The sequence below is a fragment of the Colobus angolensis genome, unplaced genomic scaffold (genome assembly GCF_000951035.1).
Source record: "Colobus angolensis palliatus isolate OR3802 unplaced genomic scaffold, Cang.pa_1.0 Scaffold7, whole genome shotgun sequence".
In the NCBI taxonomy this organism is placed as follows: domain Eukaryota; kingdom Metazoa; phylum Chordata; class Mammalia; order Primates; family Cercopithecidae; genus Colobus; species Colobus angolensis.
Genome location: NW_012120709.1, coordinates 7,381,796 through 7,398,414, shown reverse-complemented (window position 1 = coordinate 7,398,414; position 16,619 = coordinate 7,381,796). Strand labels below are relative to the sequence as shown.

The 16,619-nt window shown below is 38.0% G+C and overlaps 1 protein-coding gene across 2 annotated transcripts in view; it reads left to right on the top strand.

Moving 5' to 3' along the window:
- Window positions 1-16,619, top strand: part of PGR (progesterone receptor) — a 96,249-nt gene that overhangs the window by 52,030 nt on the left and 27,600 nt on the right. For both annotated transcript variants that reach the window (XM_011926609.1, XM_011926608.1), the window contains exon 4: window positions 10,984-11,289. In XM_011926609.1, the coding sequence (XP_011781999.1) occupies window positions 10,984-11,289 (306 nt within the window). The remainder of the gene's footprint in view (window positions 1-10,983; window positions 11,290-16,619) is intronic.

Sequence of the window (16,619 nt, the reverse complement as noted above, 5' to 3'; positions counted from 1 at the left end):
CCTTTATTTCTTTCTCTTGCCTGATTGCCCTGGCCAGAACTTCCACTACTGTGTTTAATAGCAATGGTAAGAAAGGGCATCCCTGTCTTGGGCTAGTTTTCAAAGGAAATGCTTTCAGCTTTTGCCCATTCAGTATGATATTGGCTGTGGGTTTGTCACAAATAGCTCTTATTGTTTTGAGATATGTTCCATCGATACCTAGTTTATCAAGAGTTTTTAGCATGAAGGGGTGTTGAATTTTGTCAAAGACCTTTTCTGCATCTATTGAGATAATCATGTGGTTTGTCATTGGTTCTGTGTATGTAATGGATTACATTTATTAATTTGCATATGTTGATCCAGGCTTGCATCTCAAGGATGAAGCTGACTTGATCGTGGTGGATAAGCTTTTTGATGTGCTGCTGGATTTGGTTTGCCAGTATTTTATTGATGATTTTTGCATCAACGTTCTTCAGAGATATTGTCCTGAAATTTTCTTTTTTGTTGTGTCTCTGCCAGCTTTTGGTATCAGGATGATGCTGGCCTCATAAAACAAGTTAGGGAAAATTTCCCTCTTTTTCTATTGTTTTGAATAGTTTCAGAAAGAGTGGTCCCAGCTCCTCTTTGTATCTCTGGTAGAATTCAGCTATGAATCTGTCTGATCCTGGGTTTTCTTTTTGGTTGGTAGGCTATTAATTACTGCCTCAATTTCAGAAATTGTTATTGGTCTATTCAGGAATTTGACTTCTTCCTGGTTTTGTCTTGGGAGGGTGTATGTGTCCAGGAATTTATGCATTTCTTCCAGATTTTCTAGTTTATTTTCATAGAGATGTTTATAGTATTCTGTGATGGTAGTTTGTATTTCTGTGGGATTAGTGGTGATATCACCTTTATCATTTTTTATTGTGTCTATTTGATTCTTCTCTTCGTTCTTTATTAATCTGGCTGGTGGTCTATCTACTTTGTTAATCTTTTCAAAAAACCATCTCCTGGATTCACTGTTTTGTTTTGTTTTGTTTTGTTTTAAGGGTTTTTCGTTTTCGTGTCTCTATCTCCTTCAGTTCTGCTCTGGTCTTAGTTATTTCTTGTCTTCTGCTAGCTTTTGAATTTGTTTGCTCTTGCTTCTCTAGTTCTTTTAATTGGAATATTAGGGTGTCAATTTTAGATCTTTCCCGTTTCCTCTTGTGGGCATTTAGTGCTATAAATTTCCCTCTAAACACTGCTTTAGCTGTGTCCCAGAGATTCTGGCACATTGTGTATTTGTTCTCATTGGTTTCAAATAACTTACTTATTTCTGCCTTAATTTTGTTATTTATGCAGTAATCATTCAGGAGCAGGTTGTTCAGTTTCCATGTAGTTGTGCAGTTTTTAGTGAGTTTCTTAATCCTGAGTTCTAATTTGATTGCACTGTGGTCTGAGAGACTGTTTGTTATGATTTCCATTCTTTTGCATTTGGTAAGGAGTGTTTTACTTCCATTTATGTGGGCAATTTTAGAATAAGTGCAATGTGGTGCTGAGAAGAAGGTATATTCTGTTGATTTGGGGTAGAGAGTTCTGTAGATGTCTCTTAGGTCCACTTGATCCAGAGCCTGAGTTCAAGTCCTGAATATCCTTGTTAATTTTCTGTCTCGTTGATCTAATATTGACAGTAGGGTGTTAAAGTATCCCACTATTATTGTGTGGGCATCTAAGTCTCTTCATAGCTCTGTAAGAACTTGCTTTATGAATCTGGATGTTCCTGTATTGAGTACATATATTTTCAGGATAGTTAGCTCTTCTTGTTGAATTGATCCCTTTACCAGAGTAATGCCCTTCTTTGTCTCTTTTGCTCTTTATTGGTTTAAAGTCTGTTTTATCAGAGTAGGATTGCAACCCCTGCCTTTTTTAGCTTTCCATTTGCTTAGTAAATATTCCTCCATCCCTTTATTTTGAGCCTGTTGTGTCTCTTCATGTGAGATGGGTCTCCTGAATACAGCACACCAATGGGTCTTGACTCTTTATCCAGCTTGCCAGTCTGTGTCTTTTAATTGGGGCATTTAGCCCATTTACATTTAAGGTTAATATTGTTATGTGTGAATATGATCCTGTCATTATGATGCTAGCTGGTTATTTTGCCCGTTAGTTGAGGCAGTTTCTTCCTAGCATTGATGGTCTTTACAATTTGACATGTTTTTGCAGTGGCTGGTACTGGTTGTTCCTTTCCATGTTTAGTGCTTCCTTCAGGAGCTCCTGTAAGGCAGGCCTGGTGGTGACACAATCTCTCAGCATTTGGTGGTCTGTAAAGGATTTTATTTCTCCTTCGCTTATGAAGTTTAGTTTGGCTGGCTATGAAATTCTGGGTTGAAAATTCTTTAGAAATGTTGAATATTGGCTCCCACTCTCTTCTGGCTCGTAGGGTTTCAGCAGAGAGATCTGCTGTTAACATGTTGGGCTTCCCTTTGTGGGTAACCTGACCTTTCTCTTTGGCTGCCCTTAACATTTTTTCCTTCATTTCAACCTTGGTGAATCTGACAATTATGTGTCTTGGGGTTGCTCTTCTTGAGGAGTATCTTTGTGCTGTTCTCTGTATTTCCTAAATTTGAATGTTGACCTGTCTTGCTAGGTTGGGGAAGTTTTCCTGGATAATATCCTGAAGAGTGTTTTCCAGCTTGGTTCCATTCTCCCCATCACTTTCAGGTACACCAATCAAATGTTAAGTTTGGTCTTTTCACAAAGTCCCATATTTCTTGGAGACTTTGTTCGTTCCTTTTCATTCTTTATTCTCTAATCTTGTATTCATGCTTTATTTCATTAAGTTGATCTTTAATCTCTGATATCCTTTCTTCTGCTTGATTGATTTGGCTACTGATACTTGTGTATGCTTCACGCAGTTATCATGCTGTGTTTTTTTCAGCTCCATTAGGTCATTTATGTTCTTCTCTAAACTGGTTATTCTAGGTAGCAATTCCTCTAACCTCTTTTCAAGGTTCTTAGCTTCCTTGCATTGGGTTATGACATTAGCTCTGAGGAGTTTCTTATTACCCACATCCTGAAGCCTGCTTCTGTCCGTTTGTCAAACTCATTCTCCGTCCAGTTTTATTCCCTTGCTGGCGAGGAGTTGTGATCTTTTGGAGAAGAAGCATTCTGATTTTTGGAATTTTCAGCCTTTTTGGGCTGGTTTTTCCTCATCTTCATGGATTTATCTACGTTTGGTCTTTGATGTTGGTGACCTTCAGATGGGGTTTTTGTGTGGATGTCCTTTTTGCTGATGTTGATGCTGTTCCTTTCTGTTAGTTTTCCTTCTAAGAGGCCCCTCTGCTGCGGGTCTGCTGGAGTTTGCTGGAGGTCCACTCCAGACCGTGTTTGCCTTGGGTATCACCAGCAGACTCTGCAGTACAGCAAAGATTGCTGCCTGTTCCTTCCTCTGCCTGTTCCTTCCTCTGTAAGCTTCATCCCAGCAGGGCACCCACCAGATTGCCAGCCAAAGCTCTCCTGTATGAGGTGTCTCCCAGTCAGGAGGCACAGGGGTCAGGAACCCACTTGAGGAGGCAGTCTGTTCTTTAGCAGAGCTTGAGCGCTGTGCTGGGAGATCTGCTACTCTCTTCAGAGCCAGCAGGCAGTAACGTTTAAATCTGCTGAAGCTGCATCCACAGCCACCCCTTCCCTCAGGTTCTCTGTTCCAGGGAGATGCGAGTTTTATGTATAAGCCCCTGACTGAGGCTGCTGCCTTTCTTTCAGAGATGCCCTGCCCAGAGAGGAATCTAGAGAGGCAGTCTCGCTATAGCAGCTTTGCCAAGTTGCAGTGGGCTCCACCCAGTTTGAAGTTCCAGGTGGTTTTGTTTACACTGTGAGGGGAAAACTGCCTACCTAAGCCTCAGTAATGGTCGACACCCTTCCCACCACCACGCTCCAGCATCCCAGGTCAACTTCACACTGCTGTGCTGGCAGTGAGAATTTCAAGCCAGTGGATCTCAGCTTGCTGGGCTCCATGGGGGTGGGATCTGCTGAGCTAAATCACTTGGTTCCCTGGCTTCAGCCCTCTTTCCAGGGGAGTGAATGGTTCTGTCTCACTGGCATTCCAGGTGCCACTGGGGTATGAAAAAAAAACTCCTGCAGCTAGCTCAGTGTCTGCCCAAATGGCTGTCCAGTTTTGTTCTGGAAACCCAGGGCCCTGGTGGTTTAGGCACCCAAGGGAATCTCCTGGTCTGCGGGTTGCAAAGACTGTGGGGAAAGCGTAGCATCTGGGCCAGAATGCATTGTTCCTTACAGCATGGTCACTCACAGCTTCCCTTGGCTAAGGGAGGGAGTTTCCCCACCCCTTGTACTTCCCGGGTGAGGCAATGCCCCACCCTGCTTTGGCTCGCCCTCTATGGGCTGCAGCTACTGTCTAGTCAGTCCTAATGAGAGAGGTGGGTACCTCAGTTGAAAATGCAGAAATCATCACCTTCTGCATTGATCTCGTTGGGAGCTGCAGGCTGGAACTGTTCCTGTTCGGCCATCTTGCCAGCCAACAACCCCCTGACTTTTTTTTTTTGTATTATACTTTAAGTTCTGGGATACATGTGCAGAATGTGCAGGTTACATAGGTATACATGTACCATGGTGGTTTGCTGCACCTAACAACCCATCATCTACATTAGATGTTTCTTCTAATGCTATCCCTCCCCTAGCTCCCCACCCCTCAACAGGCCCTCATGTGTGACATTCCCCTCCCTGTGTCCATGTATTCTCATTGTTCAACTCCCACTTATGAGTGAGAACATGCAGTGTCTGGTTTTCTGTTCTTGTGTTAATTTACTGAGAATGATTGTTTCCAGCTCCATCCATGTCCCTGCAAAAGACATTAACTCATTCCTTTTTATGGCTGCATAGTATTCCATGGTGTATATGTGCCACATTTTCTTTATCCAGTCTCTCATTGATAGGGACTTTGGGTTGGTTCCAAGTCTTTGCTATTGTGAATAGTGCTGCAATAAACATATATGTGCATGTGTCTTTATGGTACACTGATTTATAATCCTTTGGGCATATACCCAGTAATGGGATTGCTGGGTCAAATGGTATTTCTGGTTCTAGATCTTTGAGGAATCACCACACTGTCATCTAAAATGGTTGAACTAATTTACACTCCCACCAACAGTGTAAAAGCTTTCCTATTTCTCCACATTCTCTCCAGTATCTGTTGTTTCCTGACTTTTTAATGGTCACCATTCTAACTGGTGTGAGATGGTATCTCATTGTGGTTTTGATTTGCATTTCTCTCATGACCAGTGATGATGAGCTTTTTTTCATATGTTTATTGGCCACATAAATGTCTTCTTTTGAGAAGTGTCTGTTCATATCCTTCACCCACTTTTTTATGTTGTTTTTTTTTCTTGTAAATTTGTTTAAGTTCCTTTTAGATTTTAGATGTTAGCCCTTTGTCAGATGGATAAATTGCAAAAATTTTCTCCCATTCTGTAGGTTACCTGTTCACTCTGATGATAGTTTCTTTTGCTCTGCAGAAGGTCTTTAGTTTAATTAGATCCAATTTGTCAATTTTGGCTTTTGTTGCCATTGCTTTTGTTTTTTAGTCATGAAATCTTTGCCCATGCTTATGTCCTGCATGATATTGTCTAGGTTTTCTTCTAGGGTTTTTATGATTTTCTGATTTTTATGATTTTAGGTCATATGTTTAAGTCTTTAATTCATCTTGAGTTAATTTTTGTATAAGGTATAGGGAAGGGGTCCACTTTTGTTTTCTGCATATGGCTAGCCAGTTTCCCCAACACCATTTATTAAATAGGGAATCCTTTCCCCATTGCTATTTTTGTCAGGTTTGTCAAAGATCAGATGGTTGTAGATTTGTGACGTTACTTCTGAGGCCTCTGTTCTGTTTCATTGGTTGATATATCTGTTTTGGTATCAGTACCATGCTGTTTTGGTTACTGTAGACTTGTAGTATAGTTTGAAGTCAGTTAGCATGATACCTCCAGCTTTGTTCTTTTTACTTAGGATGTCTTGGCTGTACGGACTCTTTTTTGGTTCCATATGAAATTTAAAGTAGTTTTTTCGAATTTGGTGAAGAAAGTCAATATTATCTTGATGGAGATAGCATTGGATCTATAAATTACTATGGTCACTATGGCCATTTTCACAATATACATTCTTCCTATCTATGAATATGGAAAGTTTTTCCATTTGTTTGTGTCCTCTCTGATTTCCTTGAGCAGTGGTTTGTAGTTCTCCTTGAAGAGGTCCTTCACATCCCTTGTAAGTTGTATTCCTAGGCATTTAATTCTTTTTGCAGCAGTTGTAAATAGGAGTTCACTCATGATTTGGCTTTCTGTTTCTCTGTTATTGATGTAAAGGAATGCTTGTGATTTTTGCACATTGATTTTGTATCCTAAGAATAAGCCATACTTTTTAATATAAAATATTTTAGTCATACAAAAAACACATATAAAGCAAATGACATAGAAACAATATGATTAGTATCCACCTCTAGACTCAATTGGCTTAGGAAAATATAAATATTTCACTACACTTAAAACTGATTGCATGTTTATCACTTTCCTCTTTCCCTTTCTGCAGAAACCTCTATATCTTTAATTTGGAGTTGGTCTTTTCTTATATTATTCTATAGTATTTTTTAATATCTATGTATTTCTCACCAATATATTTTTAGTTTTGAGATATTTTTTCTACCCCATAGAAATGGTATGTGTATTTATGCAATTTGATCTTACTGCCTAATATTATATTTATGTGTTTTTTGTTTTGATTTCTGTTATTCTGGTTTTTTTCTACACTGTATGATTTCATTGTATGAATATCTCCCATTTATTTATTCTCATGTATTAACATGTGCTTCCACTTGGTATTTGCTGTACTTTACCTACAGTTCAATTGTGAACATTATTGCACATGTCTTCTGGTGGTTCATGTGTGAGAGTTTCTATAGGTAACCTGCACACCTGGGCATGAAATTTCTGATTGTAATACATGCTCATGTTGGGCTTTACTAGCTAATGCTAGATTGGTTTTAAAGTGGTATTTTATACTCCATGGCAGCTCTTTATTATTTTGTGTGTTTCTGTATTCTGTGTCTTTGCCATTTTAGGTAGATGATGTCTCATTGTGGTCTTACTTTGCATTTCTCTGGTTACTAATGAGGTCAGTCATATCGTTGTGTTTTGTTGTCTATATTTTTCTTCCTCTGTGAAATATCTATTCATGCCTTTTCTTTCTGATTTGTAATAATTCTTTGTATATTCTGGATATATATGTTATAAATATCTACAGGATAGACAAGAACAAGCTATCTGGTAAGGTGATATGCAGAAATATAAATTAGGTGAGGAAGCAAGCCACGCAAATATCCAAGGAAAAAATCATTTCAGGCAGAGGAAACTGTCAGTGTAAGACCCCAAGGCAGAAACACACTTCAGGGGCAAGATGGGCATCAATATGAAGGGAGCATGAGGAAGAATAGAAGAAAGACTATGCAAGAGTAAGTTGGGCCTTATAGAGCTTGGTAAGAATTTTAACTTCATTCTAAGCAAGATCAGGAGTCACTGAAAATTCAAGCAAGGAATGACATAGTCTGATTTAAGTCTTTAAAGTTGTGTAGAAAATAGGCTACAAAAAACAAAAGCTGCATATGTTACAGTAGTCCAACCGTGATTGTGAGGATGTAAATTATGGTGCAAGCAGTGGAAACAGGGATTTGAATTTGGGTTATATTTTCATCGTTATCCACCAGATTTGCTGATGTATTAGATACGAGGTGAGAAAGTAAGTGAGGTATCAATGACTCTAGAGTTTAGGGCTAGAGCAGGTGTAGATGAAGTTAGTTATAAATCTGGAAGATGCATGTTTGGGCCAGTGCATCAAAGTTCTGCTCTAGACATATTAATTTGAGGGGTCTGTTAGAAATACAAGTGGAGAAGCCAAGATGGGGGAATCACGAGGTCAAGAGATCCACACTATCCTGGCTAATACGGTGAAACCCTGTCTCTACTAAAAATACAAAAAATTAGCTGGGCATGGTGGCGGGTCCCTGTAGTCCCAGCTACTTGGGAGGCTGAGGCAGAAGAATGGTGTGAACCTGGGAGGCGGAGGTTGCGGTGAGCTAAGATCGTGCCACTGCACTTCAGCCTGGGCACAGAGTGAGACTTCATCTCAAAAAAACAAAAAAACAAAAAAAGAAAGAAATACAAGTGGAGATGCTGAGAATACAGTTGGATAGTTGAGTCTAGAGTTTCTGGGAAAAGCTGGGACTAGGACTGTAAATTTGGTAATCATTAATGTCTAGATGATATTAGAGACATAGAACTAGGTGCAGACACTTAGAAAGAGAGCATAGTTATCTAAGAGAAGTCTCAGGACTGAGCTCAGGGTACTCAAAGATTTAGAAGTTGAGAAGATGAAAAACAGCTAGACAGAGAGACTGAAAGAGTGACTACAAGAATGAAATATGTGGAAGCCAAATGAATAAGAGCGTTAAAAGATGACGGAAATGATCAATGTGTTAAGTACTTACCCGGGTTAAGTCCAGGACTGAGAATTGGCCATTGTTTTTTGACATTTGGAAATCTTTGAAGGCCTTGCCAAGAATAATTTGGTTGGGATAAGGAGAGGAATGACCTGACTGGAGAAGGTTCAAGGGAGAATTGGAGGAGAGGAAATGGAGAGAGTTATGTTTCTCCACAGAATAGATTATGTGTGAGAGGGACTATTAGAGGATGCAGACAAGAGGGCAGATGATTTCAGAGAAAAGTCCCTGAGTGGGTGACAAGGACTAAGATTTGGTACTGAAATGTCAGGAATATGAACTGTAACAGGAGGGAAGGCAGAGTACAGGGCTAGCCATACTGTAGATTGGCCACAAAGAAAATATTTTCCAAATGGGGCTTTATTCCACCTAAGCCTCTCCCAAATCATTACCTCTGCTTCTGATTCAATCCCTCAAAACCTCATCTATCAGCTTGAATGAGAGACAACTAATAAATAATAGATAATAAAGACAAGATATTTCAGAGTGGGAGATGGAAAAGACAGTAATGTATTCTTTCATTCATTTAGCAGACATGTATTGCCAAAAGACACTGGAGAAAATAAAGATGACAAACAGGTGGTGCCTTTGTTGAAGATTATAGTCAAGGACAGGAAAACTTTAGCCCTCTTCTTAACATTTTCTTCCCTTAGACACAACACACACACACACACACACACACACACACACACACACACACACACACAATTCCTGGCATATACTATATACTCTGTAACAGTTCCTTCCCTTCCCTTTGTGACTCATTCCTTCCCCCAGAAAGCTCATTTGATCTCTGCAAATAATTTTGAATCCCCTTTGTTTCTAACTGTGGCAATCGTTTTGTTTTCCCATCTCCTACAAGTTCTAGCTCAACCCGTCGGGGCTTTTATTTTGTTGTTTGTTTGTTTGTTTTGAGATGGAGTTTCTCCCCTATCACCCAGGCTGGAGTGCAATGGCATGATCTTGACTCACTGCACCTCTGCCTCCTGGGTTCAAGTGATTTTCCTGCCTCAGCCTCTGGAGTAACTGGGATTACAGGTGCCCACCACCACACCCAGCTAATTTTTGTATTTTTAGTAGAGGCGGGGTTTCACCATGTTGGCCAGGCTGGTCTCGAACTTCTGACCTCAGGTAATCTGCCCACTCGGCCTCTCAAAGTGCTGGAATTACAGGCATGAGCCACCATGCCTGGCCATTCCTTGGGGTTTTATAGAACAAGTATGATCCTTTTTCTTTATGATAATACCCTGAGTTCAGAAATCGCAGAGACAAATGTTTACAGAGACCAGGTAAACAAGTGGCTAGAGTGACAAGACTTAAGAAAAGAGATCATTGGCGTACCACCAGTTTGTGGAGGGAACTGGACAAACTGGAATACCCATGCCCCATCCAAAGGCAACCATTGCAACTAAGCTTTAACAGATTGTTGCCACCTAAGTAATTCACGGATGGTCTCATAATTCTGGTCAGCATTGTCTGAGCCAAACAAAACATATCTGTGGCCATGATCAGATACTAAAGCCAGCAGACTGCAACCTCTGCTTAGATAACTGCAGGTGTCAGCCTTCCCTTGGCTAAACAGCCACTTCACACTGATAAGTAGCCCTTGCCTGGCACAAAGCAGGTGGGGCTGAATCCAGCCTGATATCACATCACCAGAACTTTCTCTAATATTCCTCAAGGCATCTGTGAACTACCAGCAGCCCAAATAAGCATCCTTTTCTCCTTCAATCATTTCTCATAAAGCAGATTCTATTCATCTCACCATCCATCTTTTTCCCCTAATATATCAGAATTCATCAAAGTAGAAACTCTAGAAATCATCCAGAAATACAAATGTGATCTGACCAGCATGGATGTAAACTTCCTCTTTCATTAATTTAGAAAAAGGGTTATTAATTTTGAGTCTTAGATCTCATAGAAGTAGAGCTGGATTGATTTTAAGATATCAATGAACCCACTGAAATTGTATAAAAAGATTTGGTGGGGCTGACAAACAAATGCTTTTCTTTTAACATATTCTTAAAAGAATAAAACCCCAAAGAAGATTTAACAACCACTATAGACTAAGTTTCAATTAATGTAGTCTGTAGCATTAGCTTTTGCAAGGCTGTTCTGTCAGAATATGGACCAATACTGAGTTTAGTCTCTACTAAAACTCTTTGTCTTTTTATTCATATCTTCTCCTACACAGCTCCATAACCCCTGCAGAATACTGGTATAATTACCCACACCCCACCCACCCACTGATTGTTGATGTAACTAATTATTTAATCCAAGTCTGAGGCCTAAACTTTTTTAATCAAGCGTCACGTTTTAATTTATTTTTTTGTAATTTTAATATCTAACATTTTTATTCCATTTCATTTTATTCGACTGATGCTAAAATGTATAGTGTTATGATTCTAAGATTTAGGAAAAATAATATTATACTGGGATATGGAGTTTCTATATATTTACATGAACCTCCTTTTTTTTCTTCTCTGTAGGTCGAAAATTTAAAAAGTTCAATAAAGTCAGAGTTATGAGAGCACTAGATGCTGTTGCTCTCCCACAACCAGTGGGCATTCCGAATGAAAGCCAAGTCCTAAGCCAGAGATTCACTTTTTCACCAGGTCAAGACATACAGTTGATTCCACCACTGATCAAACTGTTAATGAGCATTGAACCAGATGTGATCTATGCAGGACATGACAACTCAAAACCTGACACCTCCAGTTCTTTGCTGACAAGTCTTAATCAACTAGGCGAGAGGCAACTTCTTTCAGTAGTCAAGTGGTCTAAATCATTGCCAGGTAATAATAATTTTTATATACAGCATATAATAAAAAATGTACTGTTTGTTGTATTAGTAGATTGTTAAAACACTCTATGCAGTAAATTAACTACAACATAAAACAGTGTATGATAGTATGTGTTTCAGCAGTTCAAAATATTTGTCTGGGACCCTAATATGTGTTGTAGAAATATAAACAAATAGAGAACACACTGAGTCTTATTGATGGGTCAGAAATTGCATACATTAAACTTATGCTAATAAGAAATAGCTTAGGTTTACGTGTTCAACCACAGATATTACGGTAGCTCAGAAATGATAAACTGACCATCTTTTATAAATGCCCCATTTATTTTAAACCTTAATTCAACCAACCTTATTTGGCAACCCAAATGTCCATCTGTGACAGACTGGATTAAGAAAATGTGGCACATATACACCATGGAATATTATGCAGCCATAAAAAATGATGAGTTTGCATCCTTTGTAGGGACATGGTGCAGCTGGAAACCATCATTCTCAGCAAACAGAAAACCAAACACCGCATGTTCTCACTCATAGGTGGGAACTGAACAATGAGATCACTTGGACTCGGGAAGGGGAACATCACACATCGGGGCTTATCATGGGGGGAAAGGGGGAGGGATTGCATTGGGAGTTATACCTGATATAAATGACGAATTGATGGGTGCTGACGAGTTGATGGGTGCAGCACACCAACATGGCACAAGTATACATATGTAACAAACCTGCACGTTATGCACATGTACCCTAGAACTTAAAGTATAATAATAAAAAAAAAGAAAACTGAATGTATAAAGTCATATAAGAAATCAAAATAGTATTCAGAGTACAGTAAGGTGTCAGAAGTAAATGGAGAAAACAGAATTCCTAAACATAAATTACTTTAAAAAAAAATAGCATACAGAGAAAAGAATCTCTAGTCACTATTCCTTTAATTTTACGCAGACAAAGGGAGTATATCACCCAGCAACAGAGAGAACTTGGATTATATCATCACAGAAGAATTTCAGTCACTTTACTTATCAGCTATTTTTGCTCCCTCACCACAGCTCTGTAGGAGCCAAGCACTTGAAAGAATAACAAGGATGAAATTCTCATTTGGTTAAATCTTAGACTGCAGAGCCAGGAGAATACATGTATAGCAATTGTTTGTGAAGGCATTCCTCCAATAATTAGGAATAGAACTTTTTAAAAAACTACGTTCTCTTCACATCAGTAATACCCTTGTACTGCTATAGACCAAATTATTTTTCTAATATCTGATCAAGAATTAAACATATTATGTCCTTTTAGTCCCCAAGTAAATTCAATGGCTCTTTTAGAAAAATAATTTCTTCCCAATTTGCCTTAATATAACTCTCAGTTATTATTCTACCTGAAAGGTTTGAAATACAATAGATGAATTGTTACTGAAAATTCAATTACATGAAACAGAAAGAAAAATAGATACCTATTTGTTGAATCTTTTAAAAAAATACATATTAAGAAAAGTTAATAGAATTCAGTGCTCTAGTGGAGATGAAGTAATTTTACAGAAAAATCAAAATGCCCAGATTCTTACTGACTTCGGTCTCACTGAAAGGCCTTAAACAGATAATAACTTTTTGAACATTCTGAATGTTTAGGTTTTATCACATAGTGGTTATCAAACTTGACAGAGCTTTAATAAATAAAAATGACCCAATAGCATTGATGAACTTTTTCTATTTAAAAATGAGTGTTTAAACATGTGTTTAATTTTTCTCCATTGTTCTATTATTTGGAAAATATAATTTCTTTGATTTTTGTTGATATAGTTCATATTCCTTTTGTTTGCAATGTTGGAGGTTCTTTACTGTTTAAAAGGATTCTAGCATCAGCTGGCAACGTTAGAAAATAACCAGTTATACTTGAAAAGATGACTTATTCACTTTGGATAAAAGCTAAGTGACCTTTTTAACTGGAAACAGTTGTCTGTCAGAATTTTTTGACCCCCACACAGCCTCAAAAAGGAATGAGAGAAAACTCTTACATTGAATTTGGTGGCAACTTTTTTAATGCTGCAAAATGTAATTTTTGTTTAGTAAATCAGAATAATGGCAACACTAGTATTTCCCATACTGTTTCCATTAATTGCAAACAGGGAAACATTGAGATTATCAAAGTGTCTTGTGGCCTGTGGACTTTTAAAACCATATTTTCATGGTTTGCGTTTTGGGAATAGCACTACTGAATGAATTATGAAAATGGCCAGTTAACTAGAGTGACTATTTGACCTCTGAGAAAGGACTTGGAGGGATATATGTATAGAAAGTAATTTAGTATCATTAGCTACTTAAAACTGATTTCAATTGACTTTAAATAAGCTTACAGTTTTTATTCACTTATTCACTCAATAAATGTCTATTATGTACCTGCTGTGTGCAATATCTAATAATTAAACAGTGGTTTAGAAAGAAAAGCCACAAGGCCGGGCTCATGGTGTGAATGCATTTTGGTGCAGGACATCCTAGCATCTGGTCATCAGTTTTGCATGTAAAAGAAATTTATTTCATTCATTCACTCATGTGCAAAGTAAGTCTGTGGAGGACAGACTTTTTTAAGTGAGCCTCACTAATAAGCCAGAATGTCAACTAACTTGCTTATTTACAGTGAGACACACACACACACACACACAGGCATGCACACACACAATATACATAATATAAATATAATATAAATATACATAATATAAATATACATAATACTTATGTTGCTAGGAACATATATTAACAGATCAGATCATTCTTTCACAATAGGAAACTGTATTCGGGAAGTCACATTAAGATCTGATACAGAATGACCATCATAACAAAAGTGACGGCATTTATGAAGACACCTAGAGAATTCTCATTGCCTGGTCAGGGCTTTCTCATTTCTCCTTTGTCTATACTCGTCCATTATCTTGGATCTCTTATAATAATGGTAGTTTATATTTCTTCAAAAATATTTCACATATTTCCTTTGCCTTTCTTTTCTTTTCCTTCTTTTTCTTTTTTTTTCAAAACAGGGTCTCACTCTATTGCCCAGGCTAGACCACAGTGGCACGATCTTGGCTCATTGCAGCCCGGACCTCTTGGGCTCAAGTTATCCTACCACCTCAGCCTCCTCATTAGCTGGTAGCCGGGACACTACAGGCATGTGCCACCTTGCTCGGCTAATTTTTTAATTTTTAGTTGAAATTGGGTTTAACTGTGTTACCCAGGCTGGTCTTGAACTCCTGGGCTCAAGTGATCCCAAAGTGCTGGAATTACAAACATGACCCACCGCGCCCCACCCCATTTTCTTTAATAGAGATTTGTAAGATGCTCTACACTTATGTCAGCACATTTAGAAAACATTTCTTAGGATGCATTGCCAATGAATGATTTTACATTGACTTTTATCTGTAGCTTCAGTGGGCAATATTTTCTTATTTATTTGAAATGTAGAGCAAAACTATATTTGAATTTTTTAATGAACACAACGTATTCCCTCTATTAAGGAAAATTCAATCCAATGGGAGAGAGAAGATACCCAAACAACTATAGTGTTATGTAAAAGTGATATAAGATACAGATATAATGAAAGTGGGGGCAGAAGAACATTTTTGGCTTCAAGGACTAAAGAAGACTTCAGAGACAAAAATGTCAGTTAAACCTCATCTTGTAGGAGAAACAAGACTGATAAATCATGATAAGAGAAAGCATTCTAGATAGAAGGAACAGTATGGCTGAAATAAAAAAGCATGAGATAGGTTTGGTGAATAATGCATTAAACCAGCATATTAATAGTTCTCAACCTTTTCAAGTGTGGGGTTCCCTTAGTAACATCAAAAATTTTATACAGTCTCCCCATAGGGTAGTAATTAAAGTTTTTAGTAGCTACGGATTGAGAAAACACATTTGTACATATGGTCCCTCAGACACTGCTACAGTAAGTATTAGCCTTCCAGGAATTTAATCACCCAAATGCTAAGAAAACATTGACAATAAATTTATTTTGAACTGAATAATGGAAAGTAAACTTAGAGGTGTAAGTTATAGGCTGATCAAGGATGGTCTTAAAATTTACTGTAGATGTTAGAGTTTAAATTAAGAGTACTAATTCACAATTCAGTATCACCTTTAAATTGTCCTCATCCTGTACATCAATACATTGCAGTGAAATTGATGTGACAGAGCGGGTATGAGGGAAACATTTCTGTTGCACAAATTTTGTCTTGATATTTCAGTTAATTTAGTGAAAACTCCATTTAGGTCAATGCTTTGACACTTTTAAGCCTTGCATTTTTTAGGACATACTTTATTTATTTGTGTCATTTCACCAGACTACTTACAGTTATTAGTATCAGAATATTGAAACAGTATTTTGCCTCGGTTTTCTGCTTTTGAAGCATGCCAAAACAACTTTTGAGTCAGTGACAGTCGTTGCATCTTGACAAAGGATTTTTTTCTCTTCCTTCCCGAATCAGAAGAGTAAATTAAATTATTGCTGTCCAGAAAAAAATGATGAGAGAGAAATGAGAGTAGCATACTGAGGGTAAAGGCCTTAATAAATGTGTTGACAAAGACTAAAAAATTGTTTTTCTCACACTTTATCCCACTGAAATTATGATTCCCAATGGCAACAAAAATTTTTACTTGTCAAATCAGATGAATATTTCCAGCCCTTAATGTGTTTCACGTACATCTGGGACTATTGGCAAAGTAACTATTTCTTGCTAAAACTCTTGCTTAGGCATTTGTCACTTCGCTTCCAGGTAGATATGTTTCTCTCCCTATGTACACTTCCTGACTCCTGTGTGGATTTGTTCTTCCACCCACACTATAAATTTGTATTCTGAGTTCTATCTTTTCGTCATTTCTCATTCTACACAGTCTGCGTAAGCTCATTCATAGTCTTGTCTTCAACTACCACTATATCGTGATGACTCCTAAATACATAGTATTAGCCAGACCCTCTACAAAACTACTGAACTTTCAACTGCTTATTACACAACTCCCCCCAGATGACTTCCAAGTCAACATGACCCCATAAACCTAAGGCCTTTTTCAATATCTTGAAATGGCACCTCAGCCAGAATTTTTGGTATCATCCTTGACTCGCTTTCTCCTTCACCCGTTATCCAATAAATTGTCAAATTCTATCAACTCCACTTATTAAATATATGATGCATTATACATGCTACTTCTGTTGCTACTTCCCTTAGTTTGGTCCTTGTCTTTTTTTACTTGGATTCATGTTGCAGCCTTCTAACTGATTCTATTACCATCAATTTCACATGGTCCCCAAATGATCCTCTATTCTACCCCCAGAATCATTTTT